This window comes from Pteropus vampyrus, unplaced genomic scaffold, assembly GCF_000151845.1.
Source record: "Pteropus vampyrus isolate Shadow unplaced genomic scaffold, Pvam_2.0 Scaffold135, whole genome shotgun sequence".
In the NCBI taxonomy this organism is placed as follows: domain Eukaryota; kingdom Metazoa; phylum Chordata; class Mammalia; order Chiroptera; family Pteropodidae; genus Pteropus; species Pteropus vampyrus.
The window spans coordinates 5,812,983-5,833,127 of record NW_011888916.1 but is presented as its reverse complement, the minus strand read 5'-3'; the positions used below and the strand labels follow the sequence as shown (position 1 = coordinate 5,833,127).

The window sequence follows — 20,145 nt, the reverse complement described above, 5'->3', positions numbered from 1 at the left end:
GGTGAAAGCAATGATAAATAACACTTATCCTTCATCCCTTTAAAAAAAACTGTCAGAAAGAGTTTCATCCAGAGTAAATGTGGCAGATTTCCAGAAATACGCCGAAATTTTCTAATGTTTTTTTTTTTTTTTTTTTTTTTTTTTTGGTTTTCAAAACCGTTCAATTCTAACCTTGTCTAGAAAGCAAACCAGATGATTGTAGGAACCTCCTCATGATCATTTTTTTTTTCTTGGTTTAGAAAGTTTTAGACTGCTAAATATGGCTCCAGTTTTATTCTTGAGTAAATGTTATTCTACTTTTTGTGCCAAAATTTTTGCTTGCTAAACCCTTGTGGATTCAGCTGCTAGGTTCTGAGTACATACTGGATATATCTTATAATTGATAGTATTTACTATGAGTGAACTGTAGAAATTCCCTCATCCCTGGAAACAACCCATCTCCTTTGTTGCAGATAATACATTTTGCTTAATATATTTTATAATTAGAGGTTTAGTAGTGAATCGATTTCTAATAAGGTTACTATGATATTTGAGGTTTAACTTTCATCAGAGTGGGTTTTTGTTTTCTTGTTAAATTAGAGGAATGAATCATGTCCACTGAAGAAAGTCAGTTGTATCTAGTAATAGTTTTCAACTATTTTCCTTAGTACTGACTTTCTTCTTCAGCTTTGAAATCACTGTGGATTTGACATAACTGAAAATTCCTCTTGTATGGCTGCTGACCAGAGGAAAATGAAAGAGGGCTCTTTGCACTTTTTCATAGGCTTAACACTGAAAGTAGAAGACACAGTGCTAGGAATGGTATTTGTAGGCAGTTAAAAGGATCTTTGTTTTGTACGTTTGATTTTTGTAGTAGAGTTGAATGTAGTTTGTGAATACAACTAACTCAATTTGTCAGTTTACTTCTTAACAGAGAAAAGAGCTATCAAAAAGAGTTTAAAAAAAAAACCAACAAATTATTTTTGGAAGGAGAAGAGCCCAATCTGTGTGCTTTATAAATATTCTCAATATCAGATTTTTATGTGAATTTAAAAGTGGGAATACAGTTTTTAATGTACCCATAAAGTTTAGGGCAAAGAAACTTAACATTTTTTAAAATGTTTTACGCACTGTGCTAGGTAATTGACATATTTTTCCTAATACTCATTTCAAACCTTAAGAGATAAATGTTCATGTTTCATAGATGAGGAAATTCAAGGTCGGAGAGTTTATATAGACTCTTCCAAGGTCACAAGTATAGTAGGTAGTGGAGTCTGGATTTTTCCCTTTTAAAACCCACGCTCTTTCTTTTATACCATTCTGTCCTCTTCAAGGTCAGTAAACCATGCATGTCACAACTTTTGTCTTAAGATTTTTTACTTTGGGTTAAAAGGTTGAAATTTAATACATGTACATAATATCTTTCTCCCACAGCTTTGTTTGTTAAAATTATTATTTTCGTGGTAAGCAAGTAAAGGCAGATATTATTATCGCTCATGTTACAGGTAGAGAGAATAAGGCATGAAATGACTTGGCACAGATAACACTGCATGATGTTGATGGAGTCTGGAATATAAGCAAGCTCTCTTCTGCCTCAGTCTCCAAGGCTTATTTCACTAGGCAATATATTGCTAATAAAACATTTATAAAGTACGTAACTTATACAGTCATAAATGTAAACCATCCAGTCATAAACAAACATCAAGTGTGTACATGCATATTTTACATATTGGTGTAATACTTTATTTATTCAGCATATTATTCAGAGCTGTCTTAAAAATTAATTTTGGAGATAGTTATTGTTAGAAAGAAGTGCTAATGAATTATTTCTAAAAGAGAGTAGATGCTGTGTTTTCTAAAATTCTATGAATTAAGAGTGTAACTTTACACATTGACTAAATGGATGATATTTCTCAATTCATATTTATTTTATGACCCAGACAGATGTGCTATATGCTTCTTTGTTGTTTAATTCATTGAGGAAACCTAGAGAAGATAAGGCTTGTTTTCAAACCTTGACCATTATGCTTTCAGAATATGTAAATGTCCAGGTTTCTGATTTAGAAAACATCTATTTTGGCCAAATTAATTTCTGTTTATTGTCTTCTCTGATGTGCATTTAAAATTTTTGATTTTTTTCTAAAGACAAGTTTATCTTTTAAACACGTATTTCTTTTGTACCTAGAGATTTTTCCATGAGATGGACTTTTGAAAATTGAAATAAGTGCAGAGTTTTTGTTTATTTTGCTTTGTTCACTGCCTTCCAAGGACCCTGTGTGAGGAAAGTTGAGTAAGGATAAAAATACTTCTTTAGTGGAAGTTTAGATCTGTAATAGATTTCTCCATAGTTTCCTTTACAATCACTGGTTTTGTTTGTTTATTTTTTAAATTACTGATTACCTAGGAAAGAATACTGAGAAGGTCAAATTATAGGATGGTAGTCTTCACAAATGTAAAATTTTAAAAACACTATTTTTTTTTTTTTTTTGAGTCGACAATTTTGGCTGCCTTTGCAGTCTTTGGATGTCATTGAACATAGTCAAAACTGATAGGATCATTCATTAACAGGTAGTCTCTCTTTTCTTCTCTCTCTCTCTCTCTTTTTTTTTTTTTTTTTTTGATTGCTGGTGAAAAACTAATGTGAATTCATTATTTTTTTACTGCTCTTGAAATAATTATTGCCAGTAAGAAAATTCTCAAGTGTTAACTTTTTAAAAAACCCTCTTTGTGGCTGACAACCCCACCAAATAGGCTGCTCTGATTAGAAATGTTAAGCTATCTCTTAGAGTTAGGGTTTGGTAAAGAGAAAAAGCACACTAGGAATTTCAAACAGGGAATTTCATATAGGGAACAGTTACACAGATGTGGAATAGATTGAAAGAGCAAAAAGAGGATACTAGATATAATGAATGCAGGAAACACCTGAACCACCAGGGCCAGATGGGACAGGGTTCTGCTGGTAAAGAGGAAGGGAGCCTAGGGCAAGAACAGACTTAGAGCAGCAGTATTTTCTGAGAAGGGTGGGCAGAGCCGGGACTCTGTAGCTGGGTCCAAGGCACCCACTTCAGGAGGCCTGCTTCAGGACTGGTCTGCTTAGGAAAGCCCCTTGCTGACCACTAAAGGGCACAAAGTCACCGCTAGTACTGGAGGGTAAAAGGAAAGAGGTTAGGAGAAGTTGAGGTTAATAGAACTTGAAGCTCAGAGGAAAGGCCCTAGGAACTTGATATATGAGAAAAAAGTCCTGCTCAGCTGATACTGGTACATCTGACAGGATGCAGAGGCTTTTTTTTTTTTTTTTTTTAAAGTATTAAAAGCAGCTGGAAGCTAACACTGATGGCTGATGCTGAAACAAATTGGATGCCATTGTTACAGTAATGTCATTGCTAGGGTGATGTTAATAGGATCAATGTGCAAACTAAGAAGAGAACTTTGTGTGTATCTGTGCGCACACATGCATGCTGCTACAGCCCTTGTTTCTGTTACTACTGATCATAAGACCATAAATGATATTTACCAGTTTCTTCTTCCACTATTCTATATTCCCTCTGCTAGCGCCTCAAATAGTCAAAATTCTTTATCTGATAGGTCATCTTAAACGTTCATTCTTGAAGAGTCAGAATTCTCAATGGACCTGCCTTTTTAAAATTTATTGTAGTTTTCCATTAATTCTTATTATTGAACAAGCCCAAGAAAACAGTTAATTGTGTAGCAGCAGCCTAATTTTTTTCTTGGTAATCAGGACCAGTCCACCTGGCTAATACCCATCCTTTGCTAATTGGTTCTGTAGCAAAAGGAGTACAAAATGGCCACATGGCATTCTCATATTCTAATTCAATGGGAGTATAGAAACATTACATACTTGGGAACTATGATTTCTGAACCACCTAAGCCAAAAGTTGTAGGAAGCAAAAATTTGGTTTGTTATGAGGCATAATAAGAGGAACCACTGCTACTACTTAATTTCTATACCCATGTTTTCTGGCAACATGAGAAATATCACTATGTTTTTGTCACTGGTAAAAAGCATGTACAACACCCTTTAAGGTATAACACCAACCTTTGGGGGCGTTGTCTCCCAGCCTGTGCCGTAACTCTCTTCAGCAGTCTAGTCCACTGTTTTGTCTAGCTAATTGCTTCTGGGTAATGTTATACACAGGTGATACCAGTGCTGCACTTTTGCTGTGAAATTATTCCTTGGTTAGAACCAGTGTTGTGTGGGAAGCCATAGAGCAATAAGGCATTCCCCAAATGCATGAGTGGTGATGCTAGCAGAAGCATTGCTGTCAGCGGAGTCAGTTTTATATCCAGAAAACTGTCTTTTTAACTGAGAACAGATCACTGCCCTCTCCATGTTAGAAATGATCCATATTGGATCCCTGAGAAATGCTTTATTAGTCTTGTAGTTTACATTTTAGGCAGTAGTTTTCCTAGCCAGATTCAGACTTGGTGAGGGAGAGTTGATGATGTGCCTATGCCTAACCTCCACCCTTATTGGCATGGGCACATTGTACTTTAATGCATCAAGCAGCCCTGGGATAGCAAAGGAAAAAAGCTGATTGGCATCAACAGAACAATGTCATCTCATCTATGTTGAGAGCCTTTTTTTCAGTGGGTAGCCTGTGACCATTCACTCTAGAAACGTATATATTCAATTTTGGTATCCATTTTAAATGATCCATTTCCATATTTCTTCCCCAGACTTCCTTTTTATTCTTTCCAGGTCCTGGTCAGCTGGTCAACCCATTAACTATCAATGTAGATATGTACCTCAGGCTCTTTTTCCGTCTAAAGGAAATGGTCAGCCTGTAGCACAACCTTAAGTTCTCCCTACTGGGAGGCTTTTCTTTCACTACTATCTTTCAAGGATATCTTTGGGGCTATAATGCTTTAGCAGTGTATTTTTGGTTGGTGCCAGTATATAATACATAATTATTTTTTTTTCCCAGTTCCAATTTTTTCTTCCTCAGTTAACTTAGTTATATCTTATATACTGATGGGAATAGCAACTGGCCTTTTACCCTGACATGCTTCTGAACATTGGACCCCAGAAACTTCAAGGTGGGAGACCCCTACATTTTTGTGATGTGTATCTGCTAATCTCTAGCATGCACGTATCTTACCAAAGCATCCAAGTACTTGCCACTTCTACTCTTCAGGACCAATCCACATTGTCATCAATGTAATGTTTTGTGGCATGTCTAGGTGATCAGACTAGGGCATTACAACAAAGAGCAGGAGAGTTAACATAATCTTCAGGCAAATACAACGAAGATATATTCTTTACCCTGCTGGGAGAAAGCAAAATGCTTGTCATGGTACTTGCAAGTTAATGTAGAGAAAAGAAAGTATATGCAACATCAGTTGCTTCCTGCCTTTTCTCCTGATATAATAACCCTATCTTAATGGATCAGGAAGCCAATATGGGACGTCTACCAGTTACTGAGTGTGTCTCTTTCAATTATACAGCCAGGCTCTCAGAGAAAACTCCGGGGTAGGTTGACAGATTGTTTGAACCCAGTGCAAATGGATTTGAGCCAAAACTTCATTTACCACCATAATCTTCCACTTTTCTATTCCTAGGAATTAGTATCAGTTTAGAATTAGCATCTAGTAATCCCCTAAAGATCTAGATATTTTCCTTTCATCATCCCAATAAATGGCTATAGATTTCTTAGGGGAAGTCTTAGAGGAAATTTTACAATACATACGCGTGGCTCTGTTGCATTGCCTTTGAGGGGGCTAAGGACTTCATGTCCATGAATCAACTTGTGTTTGGAAACTGGGAGTGACTAATTCTTCAGTGTGGTTTGGGAAGTCAGGATTTAGACTGCCAGGCCTACTGATTATAGATCAATAATATTTTAGGAGACTGACTTTTAATTTTATTCATTAGAAATGCTTTGTTCAATTAAGCACTACTAAAGATATCTGCAGGTTGAAATCTTTCGATTGCTACTTTTTGTCAGTGCTGTCCCTTCACATAATGACTCCCACTTTTCTCTTATTAAATTCTGCCATTTGACCTCTGTACTCTGGGATTTCATCGTGTCCATTAGGGAGTCTTTTTCAGTGATGCCATCTCCCCAGGTCATTCCCAACCCACAGAAGACAGTCACTACAGTTTTTCAAGAATGCAGATTCCCTTACTAATGTATTTCTGAATGCTTTAGTGCAATGTCCTCTGCGACCTTGTGGATGATAGAGTAGGAGGATGTGTCTATAATCACGTCGCACATGGTAATCCACTAGAGCATTCCTATTTTTCTAAGTATCTGGATTTTTTTCTACATTTGCCAGGAAAGTTTGGGCATTTCATCCTCTTTAAATGTAGACTCCTTTGGGACTTAAGTTTCATTCAGTCAACAAGCAGACTATTAGAGGTACTTGAAGCTGCTTAAGCAAACATGTTGTATTTGGCCCTACCCAAACTCTGTGGTCAAATTCACTTCAAATTCATTTTTATACCTAATCCCTAGGTTTTTGCTGAAATAATTTATGAAAAGCTTATAATTATCTTTGGATATAAGCTATCTTCTGTCAGTTAAGACATTGTACTTGTTTTCTTTGAGCATGCCTAAATCAGATTTTGGAGGCAATAAGGAATGGTGGGGGTAGGTTTTGAGAGTAGGTCTCCTCTTTCAGAGCGACTGTCTCAGGTAAGAGTATTAACAGTTTTCATTCAAGAGGAGGCTAACCTTTTCAGGCATGGGAGGCGGAGCCATTTCTGCTTACGAAAGAGGCTCAGAAAGACTCCAGGGGTTCAAGATTTTAACCTTCCTATGAGTCCACTCAGGTATTCCCCCATTCCACCTCTTAGAGTCCCACACCTTTCAAGCAGTGCTTTAAATTTCACCAAAGAGACTTAGAAGGTTGTATATTCAACTTTCACTGTAGTCATGCAAGCTGCAAAATTAAATTTTGGGTCTGATTCTCAGCAGGATTATAGCTGTGGTTACAAGAAATAAGAAACTTTTTAAAGGGCCAGTTCAAAAGCTCTGTAGGTTTATCATGACTTGCACTGAAAGTTAAAAACCCTAAATAGTCATTTTCTTCTGTAAGTTCTCCATTAGAGTGAGAAGCAGCCAGTCCATAGTCCTTGTCATTATTACCACCATAATGGTCAAGTCAAACCATCATTTGGTGCCCTTAGGCACTTGTTTTAATAGGTATGTAATCATAACGAACTGTAAGTGATAATTATTATGCCAATTGTGGTTTGGTCACTAGTATCCCATTTTCCACTGGCAGGGTGCTCAGCAGTACATCGAAGGTCAAAGACATCATCAAGCCAATTCCTAAATCCTATGTTTCCTGAGACACCTCCATTATCAGGAAAATGAAACCACTGTAGGGTGTTTCAAAAGGGAGGATTTAATGAAGGATTGGTGAAACAGGTGTGGAAGACTAAAAGAGCAAAAAAGTAAAGCTGAAGTAATCTAGATATAATAAGTGCTTCAGTAAGTTACCACTCTTAGGCCTAGGGGAAAAGAGATTAACAGAATTTTGAAGCTCAGAGGGGCTCCTTGGAGCTGAGTGTCAGACCTCTGTGAAGTGCATACTTGATGTCTCTGACAGGATGTCAAGAATGTGGTAATAAGAATGCTGAAAAAGAAAAAAAAAACAGGAGACTGAAAACTACAGGGCGACGTTGATGGAAATGCATGCAAACAGGGAGAGGAAAGTCGTTCCACGCTTCTTCCTGATTTCTGATCTTTATCTGGTGTCCCCTATTGGCAGAATCTATCAGGAAACAATATGCCAAAGCGAAATATATAATTTTGCAGAATCATAGCTCCAGCATCGCAGAATAGACAATAGAATGGTAAATTTGGAGTTAAGAAAACAATAAGTCAGTGACCAGCCCACTAACTTTAGTTGTTTTTCTTGGGTTCTGAGAAGTTGTGACAGTATTTAGAGAAGTGAAATATCATCGCAGATTCTATTCATAGATACTTAGGAGCTCACTTTGAATTCTAACAGTGACATTCTTTTCTGCTTTGGACAGTTCCTCTGTTCTCATGCCTTCCTTCTAAGATTGCTTTTTTTGAATCTAACAACTGGGAGAAAGGGTATGTTTTTGTTTATAATCAATGGTTACTAGAGTCTCTGAACTCTGGTGAGATCTAAGCTAGGTCATTTTCAGACTTTTTTGATTATGACCTATACTGAGAAGTACTTGGATTCCAAAACACACATATACAAATACCAAAATCAAAAGTTTATGAAACAGTATTTGCTTCTATTAAGTGACACATACTGATAATTTCTATTTTGTTCTGTTCTGTTCTATTCTGTTCCATTCCGTTCCCTTCCATCCATTCCGTTCTGTTCAAGAGACTGATCACAATTCACTAAAACAAAGTGATTAAAGCAATAGTGTGAAGTAAATGTAAATATTTTCTCCTGCTTACTTATATGAACAGTGCTTAACTTTGCATATTTTTGGTCACTCTCGTTGTTCCTATTCTGGTTCCCAGTTCATTGTTTTTCCTTAAATGCAAGGTGAAAAGAAAGATATTTTAGAACTAAGCTTACAGTTCTGGTGGTGGTGCAAGATATGTACAACAATTTTTCAATGGAAATATGTCTTTTGTTTCCTCCATTTCTACTTCTCCCAGTAAGGGAAAAAAAGTAGTAATGTATATGATAAGTTAAGTCAGAGAAAAAACAAATTCTTTAATTATTGTTCCTCTATTCATAAATTTGTCAAATATTTGAGTACCTTCTATATATAAAATCTTGAGCTCAGGACAAAGGATAGAGACATCAAAAACACAGATTTCAGCTTTGTCCTTGTGGAACTTACATTCTATTAGGGACTTAAATGTCAAATGATTAAGTATACAACTGAATATATAGTAATTGATAGTGGTAAAGAATTTGAACTAGTCTGAGGTAGTAAAACATGCTCTGAGTTGAAAAACATTCAGTCTGAGATATGAAGGGTAAATATAATTAGGAAAAAACCCATGGAATTTGGGGATTGGGTGGGAAGGAAAGAATAATCTTAGAAGGAATAGTCTGTGTTCTCCCATGAAACAGGAGGGATCACTGTGAGACAAGAAATGAACTGCTGTTGTGGCTGTTAGCAAAGAGAGATGAAGATAGCATAGCACAAGATGAGAATGCGAAGGTCGATAGGATTCAGATAATATAGGGCCTTGTGTGCCACTTTTATTATTTATATGAAGAGCAGGAAGGAGTATTGAAGAAAATGATATGAAGATATCTCTGTCTTGAATTTCACTCTAGTGGTGATATGGAATGAAATGTGGAGATTAGTTAGGAAGGTTTTGCATTAGTTCATACAAAAGATGATTGTGGCTTAGACTAGAGTGGCAGCTTCAGAGGGGAAAGAGATTTAGGAGGTAAAATTGAAAGGATTGATTAGATATGGGAGTTGGAGAGAAAAGGGGTCAAAGATAATGCCAGAGGTTCCCAGCTTGGGGAGCTGATATGAAGAATAATGGGGGAAGATCAGGCTTGGGGAAACATTAATGAGTCCAACTTTGGATCTCCTGAGTTTGAGATATTACTAGGTACCAAGCACTGTGCTAAGCTTTTCATATATATTATCTGATTTAATTTTTACAAATACAGTTAATTTTTCCATTTATAAATGAGACAGCTATTTAGTGGGCTGAGCCAGAATTTCATTTTTTTTTTTAAGATGAGAAATAATCAAACATATTTAAATGCTGTTGAGAAGAATCCAGAAGAAGGAGATGTTGAAGATACTGGAAAAGGAAGGGACAATCTGTAATGTAAAGCTAATGAGAAGATGATTTAGATTTTGCTTAGATAGAATAATGTCTTCTCTGTTTTATAGGAGGAGGAAAAAAGTGTGTATGTGGGTTAGTTTGTAGATTCGATGTCCAGAAGGTGAGAGAATTTTCCCTCGATGACATCTGTTTTCTCTGCTAAGTAGAAAAAAATGCCATCTTTTAAAACTGAGGAGTGAGATGGGGGAATGGAGATTTAAGGATGGTAAGGTTTCAAAAATAGTTTTTGTGGAAAGTATGATCCAAATAATGACTCATTTTTTGAGAGTGAGTGAAGAAGACACTGTTCTTAATTCATGGAGTTTAAAATGATATTTTACCAACATCATAAATACATAAGGCAAAAATCTGATTAAATGCTAAATGATATGTATGATACTGCTAATAGACATAGAAGAGCAAGGATAGGACAGAGAGTAATGTGGCCTTCAGTCACTGAGAAAGATTTCTTAGAGGAAGTAGAACTTAAGTTATCCTTGATACACAGGTAGGTAAATTTGATAGGAAGAATAATACAAGCCAAGTATGAAGCATGTCCTTAGTGGGAATCTGTAATGATTTAGTTGACAATAACGTTTCTTTTATGTCAATATTTCAGTGACTATGGAGGTGAGACTATACCAGGACCTGCATTTGATCCAGCAAGTCACCCAGCTCCATCTCCTGCTCCTTCTTCCTCTTCGGCATTTCGACCTGTAATTCCAACTAGGCAGATTATAGAAAGGCAACCTCGGATGCTGGACTTCAGAGTTGAGTACAGAGACAGGAATGTTGATGTGGTACTTGAAGACAGCTGTACTGTTGGTAAGGTTTTTTCCTACCATAAAGCCTTCACAGATAAACAATTTTATTAGGTAAACATTCAGCTTTCGTTTTTTTCTTTTGAAAAAAAACTACCAACAAGAAGGGAGAAAAAGCAAATTGAAACTATGTTCCCATACAGATTATTGTGCTCTCTTTTTAAATATTGTGTTGCGATTGAGGTAAGTTTGAGATTTTTTAAATTTTGTTTTACATATGTGGAATGGTATATGATGCTTTTAGGGCAGGTGCAAATCAAACATCTAGGAGCTTAAAAAATACCATAATTATTAAGTACATTGCATATCAGACTCTATGGCTGAAGCTCACTCACTTTCATACTATGGTTAATGAGAGATCAGAGATAAGATATTTCTATCACTCCTTCTCTCTGCCAGCTGGATAAATGCTTCAGTACTACCCTTTCAAGGGAAGCTCTGCCTGCCATTTTTAGACAGACTATCAGATTTCTATGAAAAAGCTATGTTGAACTCACGTTTGGTTTGGATTATTTGATCTATATTTGTTATAGAACCAGAAATTGTATTAATTTCTATTTTAATGTAGTTTTGCCCAAAATCTAAATTCCAGGTATTTCTGAAATTTTACCTTTGTTCAGAAAAGGGGAGATCCTTTTCTGATTTAATTACTGAGAAAAGCAAGGCTATCAAAAAGAGTGATCATTCCCAACACTATTCTCTTACTTAAAACTATTTAGAAAATTTCCATTGTTTTTAGGATAAAATTCAAATATATATGTATATATTTTTTAACGTATGAATTTTTTTTTTTTAATTCAAATATTTTAACATGGCTGTAATCCCTGCTTGGTCAGGCCCCTGCTGCATTTCTAGTTTTCCTGTATCATCACTCTCCTCATTGCTCACCATGTCTAAGTCGTACTGGTTTTCTTTCAGTTCCTTGAATAGGTTATTAGCTTACTCAGGGCCTATGTACTTATTCCTCCTACTGCCTGGATTCTTCTCCAGTTATTTCTCCTTATGTCCATCCCCATGTTCCCAAATATTCTTCTATACATTCCTTTTTGTGGTAAAGAAAAAAAATCGTAATATGAGCCTTAACCTGGAAACAAATTTTTAATTGTACAGTATAGTTTTGTTAACTGCGTGCACACTGTTGTACAGCGCACCTCTAGAACTTTTTTATATCGAGATGAAACTTTGTACTTATCGAACAGCAACTCTCCGTTTTCCCCTCCTGCCAGCCCCTGGCACCCATCATTCTACTTTCTGCTTCTATAAGTTTGACTACTTTAAATACCTCATATAAGTGGAATCATGTACTCCTTGTCCTTCTGTGTTGGGCTTATTTCACTTAGTATGATATCCTCAAAGTTCAGCTATATCGTGGCATATTATGGGATTTCCTCCTTTTTTTAAGACTGCATAATATTCCATTGTCTATATATGTCACATTTTCTTTATCCATTTGTTTGTCGATGGACTCTTAAGTTGTTTCCACCTCTAGGCTATTGTAAATAATGCTGTGGTGAACATAGAATCTCTTTTGAGACCCTGCTTTCCAGTCTTTTGGATAAATACCCAGAAGTGAGATTTCTGGATCATATGTTCTATTTTTAATCTTTTGAAGGACTTTCCATATTCTTTTTCCACAGTGGCTACATCATTTTACATTCCAATAGTGCACAAGGGTTCCAGCTTCTCTATATCCTTGCAGACACTTGTTATTTTCTGGTTTTTAGTTTTTTTGTTGTTTCATTTTTAAATATAATGGCCATCTTAACAAGTATGAGGTGATATCTCATTTTGGCTTTGTTTTGCATCTTCATGATGATTAATGCTATTAAGCATTTTTTTCATATACCCGCTGCTCATTTGTATGTCTTCTTTTGAAAAATGTCTAATCAAGTCCTTTGTTCATTTTTGAATTGGATTATTTACTTTTTTGCTATTGAATTTTAGGATTTCTTTATATATTTTGAATATTAACCTCTTATCAGAGGTTTGCAGATGTATTCTCCCATTTTGTAGGTTGACTTTTTATTCTGTTGATTGTTTCCTTTGCTGCGCAGAAGATTTTTAGTTTAATGTAATTCCACTTTTCTATTTTACTTTTGTTTATGCTTCTGGTGTCATATCCAAGAAATCATTGCCAAGACCAATGTTATAGAGCTTTTTCTTTATGTTTTCTTCTAGGAGTTTTATAGTTTCAGATCTTACATTTAAGTGTTTAATTAATTTTGAGTTAATTTTTGTGCATGGTGTATGGTAAAGGTCCAATTTTATTCTTTTGCATAAAACTTGGATATCCAGTTTTCCCCACACCGTCTGTTAAAGAGACTATCCTTTCCTTGTTGTGTAGACTTGGCACTGTTGTCAAAGATCATTTGACTTATATGCCTGGGTTTATTTCTGGGCTCTATTCTGTTCCATTGGTGTATATGTCTGTCTTTATGCTAGTACCATACTGTTTTGGTTAATTTGTAAAATGTTTAGAAGTCAGGAAGTGTTGTTTGTTTGTGTAGAAGTCAGGAAGTGTAAGGCCACCAGCTTTATTCTTTCTGAAGATTGCTTTCACTATTCAGGGTCCTTTGTGGTTCTATGAATTTTAGCATTGTTTTTTCTATTTCTGCAAAAAAAATGCCATTGAGATTTTGATAAGGATCACATTGAATTTGTAGATTGCTTTGGGTAATATGGACATGGTAAGAGTGTTAAGTCTTTCAATCCATGAACACGTAATATCTTCCCCTTAATTTGTTTTTTTTTTTACTTCTTTCAGCAATGTTTTGTAATTTTCATTACACAGGTCTTTTGCCTCCTTGGAAAAGTTATTTGTATGTATTTTATTCTTTTTGATGCTATTGTAAGTGAAAATATTTTCTTAGTTTCCTTTTTGGATTATTTGTTGTTAGTGTATAGAAATGTAACTAATTTTCATTTGTTGATTTTGTATCCTGCAATTTTGCCAAATTTGTTTATTCTAGCAGGTTTGTTTTTGTTGTTTGTTTGTTTTGTGAGATTTTTAGAGTTTCTTCCTATAAGATTGTATCATCTGCAAACGGAGATAATTTTACTTTTTCTTTCTTTTCTGATTTGGTTGCCTTTTATTTCTTTTTGTTTCCTAATTGCTCTGGTTAGGACTTCCAATACTATGTTGAATAGAGGCTGTGAGAGTGGGCATTCTTGCTTCTTCATGATCTTTAGAGAAAAAGCTTTTAGTTTTCAGCATTGAGTATGATCTTAGGGCTTTTCATATATGGCCTGTTTTATGTTGAGGTAATTTCCTTCTGTTTCTATTCGTTGTTTTTAACATGAAATAGTGTTGAATTTGTCACAAGCTTTTTCTGCATCTATTGACATGAACATGGGATGTTTTTTCTATATTCTATTAATATGTTATATCACATTGATTGATATTCACGTGTTGAACCATTCCTACATCCTATGGGTAAATTCCACTTGGTCAAGATGTTTATGATTCTTTTAATGTGCTGTTGAATTTGTTTTTCTAGTATTTTGTTGAGGATTTCTGTGTTCATTAGGGATATTGGTCCATTGTGTTGTCATTCTTGTAGTGTCTCTGTCTTGCTGTAGCATCAGGGTAATGTTAGCCTTGTAAACTGTTCCATTCACTTCACTTTTTGGGAAAAATTTGGTAGAATTCTCTTGTGAAGCAATCTAGTGCTTGCCTTTCTTTGTTGGTATGTTTTTGATTACTGATTCAAACTTCTTTCTAGTTATAGGTCTATTCAGATTTAGTTTCTTCAGTCTTGGTAGGTTATATGTTTCTAGGAATTTATCTATTCCTTCTGTGTTAACCCATCGTTGACATAGGAAGTAGTCTCTGTGACCCTTTTTATTTCTGTGGCATCATTTGTAATTTCTTTTTTATTTCTGATTTTATTTATTTGAGTCTTTCTTTGTTTCAGATAAAAGTTGGTCAGTTTTGTTGATCTTTTCAAATGTCAACTCTTAGTTTTCCTATGGTTTTTCTATTCTCTTTTCATTTATTTCTGCGGTAATCTTTATTTCCTACCTTCTGCTAACTTTGGGCTTAGTTTGTTTCACTTTTTCTAGTTACTTGAGGTATAAAGTTAAGTCGTTAATTTGAGATTGTTCTTTTTAATTTAGGCATTTACTGCTATAAACTTTCCTCAGTACTGTTTTTCCTTCAACCCATTAATTTTGGTGTGTTTTTGTTTTTCTCAAGATATTTTCTGATTTCTCTTTTGATTTCTTATTTGACCAATTGGTTGTTTAAGCATAAGTTGTTTAATTTAAACATATTTGTGAATTTTCCAGAATAGATGACATGTTAGGTCACAAATCTTAACACATTTAAGAAGAGTGAAATCATACCGAGCATGTTTTCCAACCATAATCTAATGAAACTAAAAATCAGTAGTAATATCCTTCTGCCCCTTTCTTCTTAAATTTATTAAGACTTGATTGTGACCTAACATGTCATCTATCTGGGACAATGTTCCTTGTGCACTTGAGAAAATTATGTATTCTGCTGCTGTTGGATGTAATGTTTGCATGTGTCTGTTAGGTTTATTTTGTCTATGTTATTCAAGTCCTCTGTTTCCTTATTGATCTCCTGTGTGAAAGTTTTATTCATTATTGAAATCTCCTACTATTATTGTAGTAGTGTTGTGTATTTTTCCCCTCAGTTCTGTCATTGCTTGCTTCACATATTGGATGATTTGCTGTTTGGTGCATATATGTTTGTAATTGTTACATCTTCCTGGTGAATTTGCTCTTTTATGATTATATTATGTCCTCCTTTCTCTTTCGTGAGAGTTTTTGATTGACAGTCTATTTAGTCTGATATTAATATGGCCACCCTCCTCTGTTTTGATTATCATTTATATAGAATATCTTTTTCCATCCTTTCACTTTCAGCCTGTGTGTCCATAAATCTAAAGCGAGTCTCTTGTAGACAGCATATAGTTGTGTCTTGGTTTTTTAATCCAGTCAGCCAGTCTGTGTCTTTTGATTGGGGGTGTTTATCCATTTATATTTGAAGTAATTACTGATAGGGAAGGACTTAGTATTCTCATTTTATTAATTATTTTTTATGACCTGTAGCTGTTTGTCCCTCTTTTCCGCTCTTGCTATTTTCCTTTATGTTTGTTGATTTTTTTTTTTTGTAGTCATGCTTTAATTCTTTTCTCATTTTTTTTGTGTATCTTCTGTAAGTATTTTTCTTTGTAGTTACCATGGGGCTTATATAAAGACATCTTAGTAATAATAATTTATTTTAACCAAATAATATCAATCATGTACAAAACTCTAGTTCTCTACTCCCTTCCTTTTTGTTATTGATGTCACAAATTACATCTTTTTGTATTATTTATCCTTTAACCTATTTTATAGCTATACTTACTTTTTATACATTTGTCTTTTAACTTCTACGTCAGATTGATTTAAACACCATTGTTACAATATTCTTTATTTGCCTACAGTATTCTGTAGTTGTCTATAGATTTACCTTTACCAGCAAACTTTATACTCCCATGTTGCTGTCTAATGTCCTTTTGTTGCAACTTGAAGTACTTACAAACATTTCTTAAAAGGCAGATCTAGTGTTGATGTACTCTTTTAACTTTTGTTTATCTGGGGGTCTACTTTTTTTTTAATGTTTGAAATACAGTTTTGCTGCACATATATTTTTTGTTTGACAGTTCCCCGCAGCTGCCCCAGCACCGCTGAATATATCATCCTACTCCTTCCTGGCCTATTAGGTTTCTGCTGAAAAATCTGTTTTAGTCTTGTGGGGGCTCCCTATAAGACATGAGATTTTCTCTTGCTGCTTTCAAAATTTTCTTTGTCCTTTAATTTGGCAATTTGATTTTAAAGTGTTTTGCTATGGTCTTCCTAAGAGTCACTCCTTTTGGAATTTTTTATGTCCCATGGAACAGCATTTTTATTTCCTTTCCCAGATTTGGAAAATGTTTAGCCATTATTTCTTCAAGTAAGCTTTCTGCTCCTTTCTTTCTCTTCTCCTGTGTGACTCCTGTTATGCATATGTTGGTCCTTTAATAGTATCCCCTAAGTCCTTTAGGCTTTCTTCACTCTTTTTTTACTCTTTTCACTTTTTTTTCTCCTCTGAATGGATAATTTTAAATGACATGTCTTCCAGTTCACAGATTCTTTCTTCTGGTTGATCAGTCCTATTGTTGAGCTCTTTTACTGAATATTTCAATTAAATTATATTCTGCAAATCTGAAATTTCTGTTTGGTTCTTTTTTATGGTTTCTATCTTTTTGTATATTTAAAATGAATTTTGTATTTTCAGAATCATCAAAACCCATCTACTGATATTTTGAAAAATAATTTTATTTATCTTTACACTAGTATTTAGTCAGAATTGACCGTGCTGTTGCTCATATGGATTTTTAATATTGCTAAGTCATCCTTCGTGAATTAGTAGGGAACCCCTTAAGTTGGGTGTTACTAAAGGCTTTACTTTCTTAGCGTGGTGATGAATATATTCACTGCCATATCATACTTTTTCTTTTAAATCTTTAATTACCTCAGGTTTTTATCTGTTTTAAGAAAACCATAATGCAGTCCTGTATTAAATAAGTTTCAACTGCTATTCTATAGCATGTGACTGAGCAGTTAACAATATCTCATTTCAAAGTGACCCGATTTTTTTTTTGTTGATGAAATATTTGGTATATGATGGAAGTTCATTGATATTTTCATCACTTGAAGTGCTTTTTTATTGATTCACTCATTTGAAGTGAAATTCCCTGCTCATTTCAGGGGCGGTGATCAGAAACACTGGCTTCTCTGGATTATATATGCTAATTTTAAACTTTAATTCTGTCTTAATTTGGAGATTATGACTATGGAACTATTTGAAAGCTTTGCTATAGAAAGATGTAATAGAATTTCCAGGGACCACATTTTGTAAAATATTGGCTTGATAATTCACCTGAAAAGCCCAAGTAGGTAGATTACAAGCAGTCAGTCACCATTCTGTTTGAAAACGAATACAGTTAAAAGTTACAAATATATGATAAATAAATTGATTCAAAATGAGTTGTAAACCAAATTGTTATTGTACAATATGCACTATCTCCTGCTTCTCCTGTTTCAAATTTTTTATGTTTTCTGGATTATAGTTATTCTTTTATTATGAATAACATGCCAGTTAGAGAACTATGTCATATACCTTCTCAATTGGTTCGTTGATATGCATCACCGTGGAAGGTGTACTCAAGGACATGTGGGGCTTGATGGAAGTTTTTTCTCCTTTTACTTCTTTCACTGCATTTGATCTTTTACTTTTATTGTATCACTCGAGTCCTTCCTTCATTTTGAACCCCTTTGTTACAGTTCAGGAATTAATTTCTTTCATGGATTATTAAAATAAATTATCTAATCTCCATTCTTTCAGTTTCTTTCTTCCTCTGGTCTATATTTTACATAATTGTCTTAAATAATCTTTATAGAACATAAATGTCCTCATGTATCTTTCACTGGTTCCCTAATTCCTATATTCTATTTGATTTGACCTTTCTGGTTTTAGTTTTCTAGAAAACTCATAGTTGTCTTTGAATGCCTATGTGAATATCTCCCTTTAATGAAGTGTTTCCTGACCTCCATGGACATAGTTAAGTTGATACATCTCCTGTGATTTCATAAATGTCACATAGACTTTTAAACTAGATTTTAAAACATCTTACTCTTTCTGTTACAGGTTTTTCTAGTGAATGTTAACTTCTCAGACTCAGAGACCAGGTCTTATTCTTCTCTAAACTCTTTAAGCACAATGTTTGGCACAGAACAGTACCTGTTGAGAAAATTAATGGCTAAATAAATGAGCATATGTATATTAATTTATATACCATAAAAAATTTAAAAATATACTCATTAAAGTTTATGCAACCTGCAATATAATTGTTAAATAGTTTGTAGATAGAGAATATCTTACTGTTATTAGGGAACTGGATACATTCTTATGCTGTATATATGTAAATATTAAAATTCAGAGAGCTGCTAAATACAATAATGCAGTTTTCCATGTTATTACCAGGAAGACTAAACAAAGTATAAAAGCAAGCCTAAAAGCAGCCAAGAACTTTATATCAGAGTGACACCTAGTGGTAATTGTATTGGTCTGTTAACGTTTTTAGTGTCCTGTTTATTACTGCAGTTTCGTTTTATTACAATTCTTTCTGGGTTTTCTTATCTTGAATAAACTTTAAAAATTATTTTAAAACATTGGTTTTTCTATAAAATTACTATCTAGTGTGCAGTAGTGTGATCTGGAGGGTAGGAATTATTAAGGTCCAGCAATGGATTTAACCTCACATACAGATATTTGTCCGATAACGTTTGTTGAATCAGTGCTTTCAGCAAACCTTAACTCCATAAATATAGCAGAAAAGTAGGTATGTTATTAGTTGAACCATGTACCCTTTTTTTGTTTTGTTTTTAATTTTTAATTTAATTTCTGAAAATTACTTTTATTGTGATGGATACCATTTGAGTTTAAAAGTATCAGATTAGGTGTGGAAAGAGTTAAGACATTTAGCAAGTGCATTTTGAGTCTGAACAAGTAGTTCAGGATATTTCAAACGAGTTTTTGTCTTGAATTTATAAACTTAGCTTCTTGACTCTGCAGCTCATATTAACTGTGTAAGTTTTGGCACATGCCTTAACCCCTCTGTGCCTTAGCAACACTTTATGAGTAGTAAGTACTATATAAGAAGTTGAGGGGTTTTTGTTTCGTTTTTGTTGTTGTCGTTAGCACATGTAAAAAGAAGGAAAAAGTAGTGATCTTATTTGCTTCGGATCAACATTAGGAGTATAAAATGACAAGAGGGGTGATCATAGCTTGTACTTTTGGGGAAGAAAGAGCAAATGTGCATTAGTAACGTTCTTTGGTCCACTTGCAAACTGATGTCTTTTGCCTCCATGCTAACAACTATGTGCTCCCCAAATTATATATAAAATAATTTTAAAATCTAAGCAGCATCTCAAATTGTGGTTTTAAGGTGCATAGTTTATTTTTATTTATGCACTAGAAATATTTATTTAGACTCACAGTTTAAAATACTGTACTTTAAGTAAAAATTTTTTAAAATAGAGAAGCATGAAGAAAATGAGTATCTTTTTTTTTCTCATCCTTGACTCTCTGCTATTATCAGTTTTGTATGTAGTTTAAGATTGCCATTTTATAGAAAGCCTTTAAACTTCACTTTATCTTTTGTGAAGTTGATTGAAAATTATTGTTCTCTCAACTACTTTCATCTCTCAAGTCACTTCTATTGTCTTATCTTCAAAGCAAGGCAGAGAAGCTTAGAAGTCTGGACTTATGTTTTCTAACATCTTTATTTTCTGCCATTCATCTTTCAGTCTCCTCTTCCTTACAGTCTTTGAAACTTTCTTTGAAAGATTCTAAAATAACTTTTTTCTTTTTTTAAAAAAGAATAAACATATAGTAATGACTATAATGGTAAATAACACTTTACTTGCCAAGGTCTTGTATTTTGCAATTACTGCTGAAAATTAAGAAGTAAATTCCAAAGGCATTTATAAAATCAGAATAGGTCATTTTATTATAGATATTTGTCGTTTAC

General features: G+C 34.2%; 1 protein-coding gene across 2 annotated transcripts in view; it reads left to right on the top strand.

The window, feature by feature from the left end:
- The window catches only part of FAF1 (Fas associated factor 1), a 377,081-nt gene that overhangs the window by 99,846 nt on the left and 257,090 nt on the right, over positions 1–20,145 (top strand). For both annotated transcript variants that reach the window (XM_011367679.2, XM_023535057.1), the window contains exon 4: positions 10,360–10,565. In XM_011367679.2, coding sequence (XP_011365981.1) covers positions 10,360–10,565 — 206 coding nt within the window. The remainder of the gene's footprint in view (positions 1–10,359; positions 10,566–20,145) is intronic.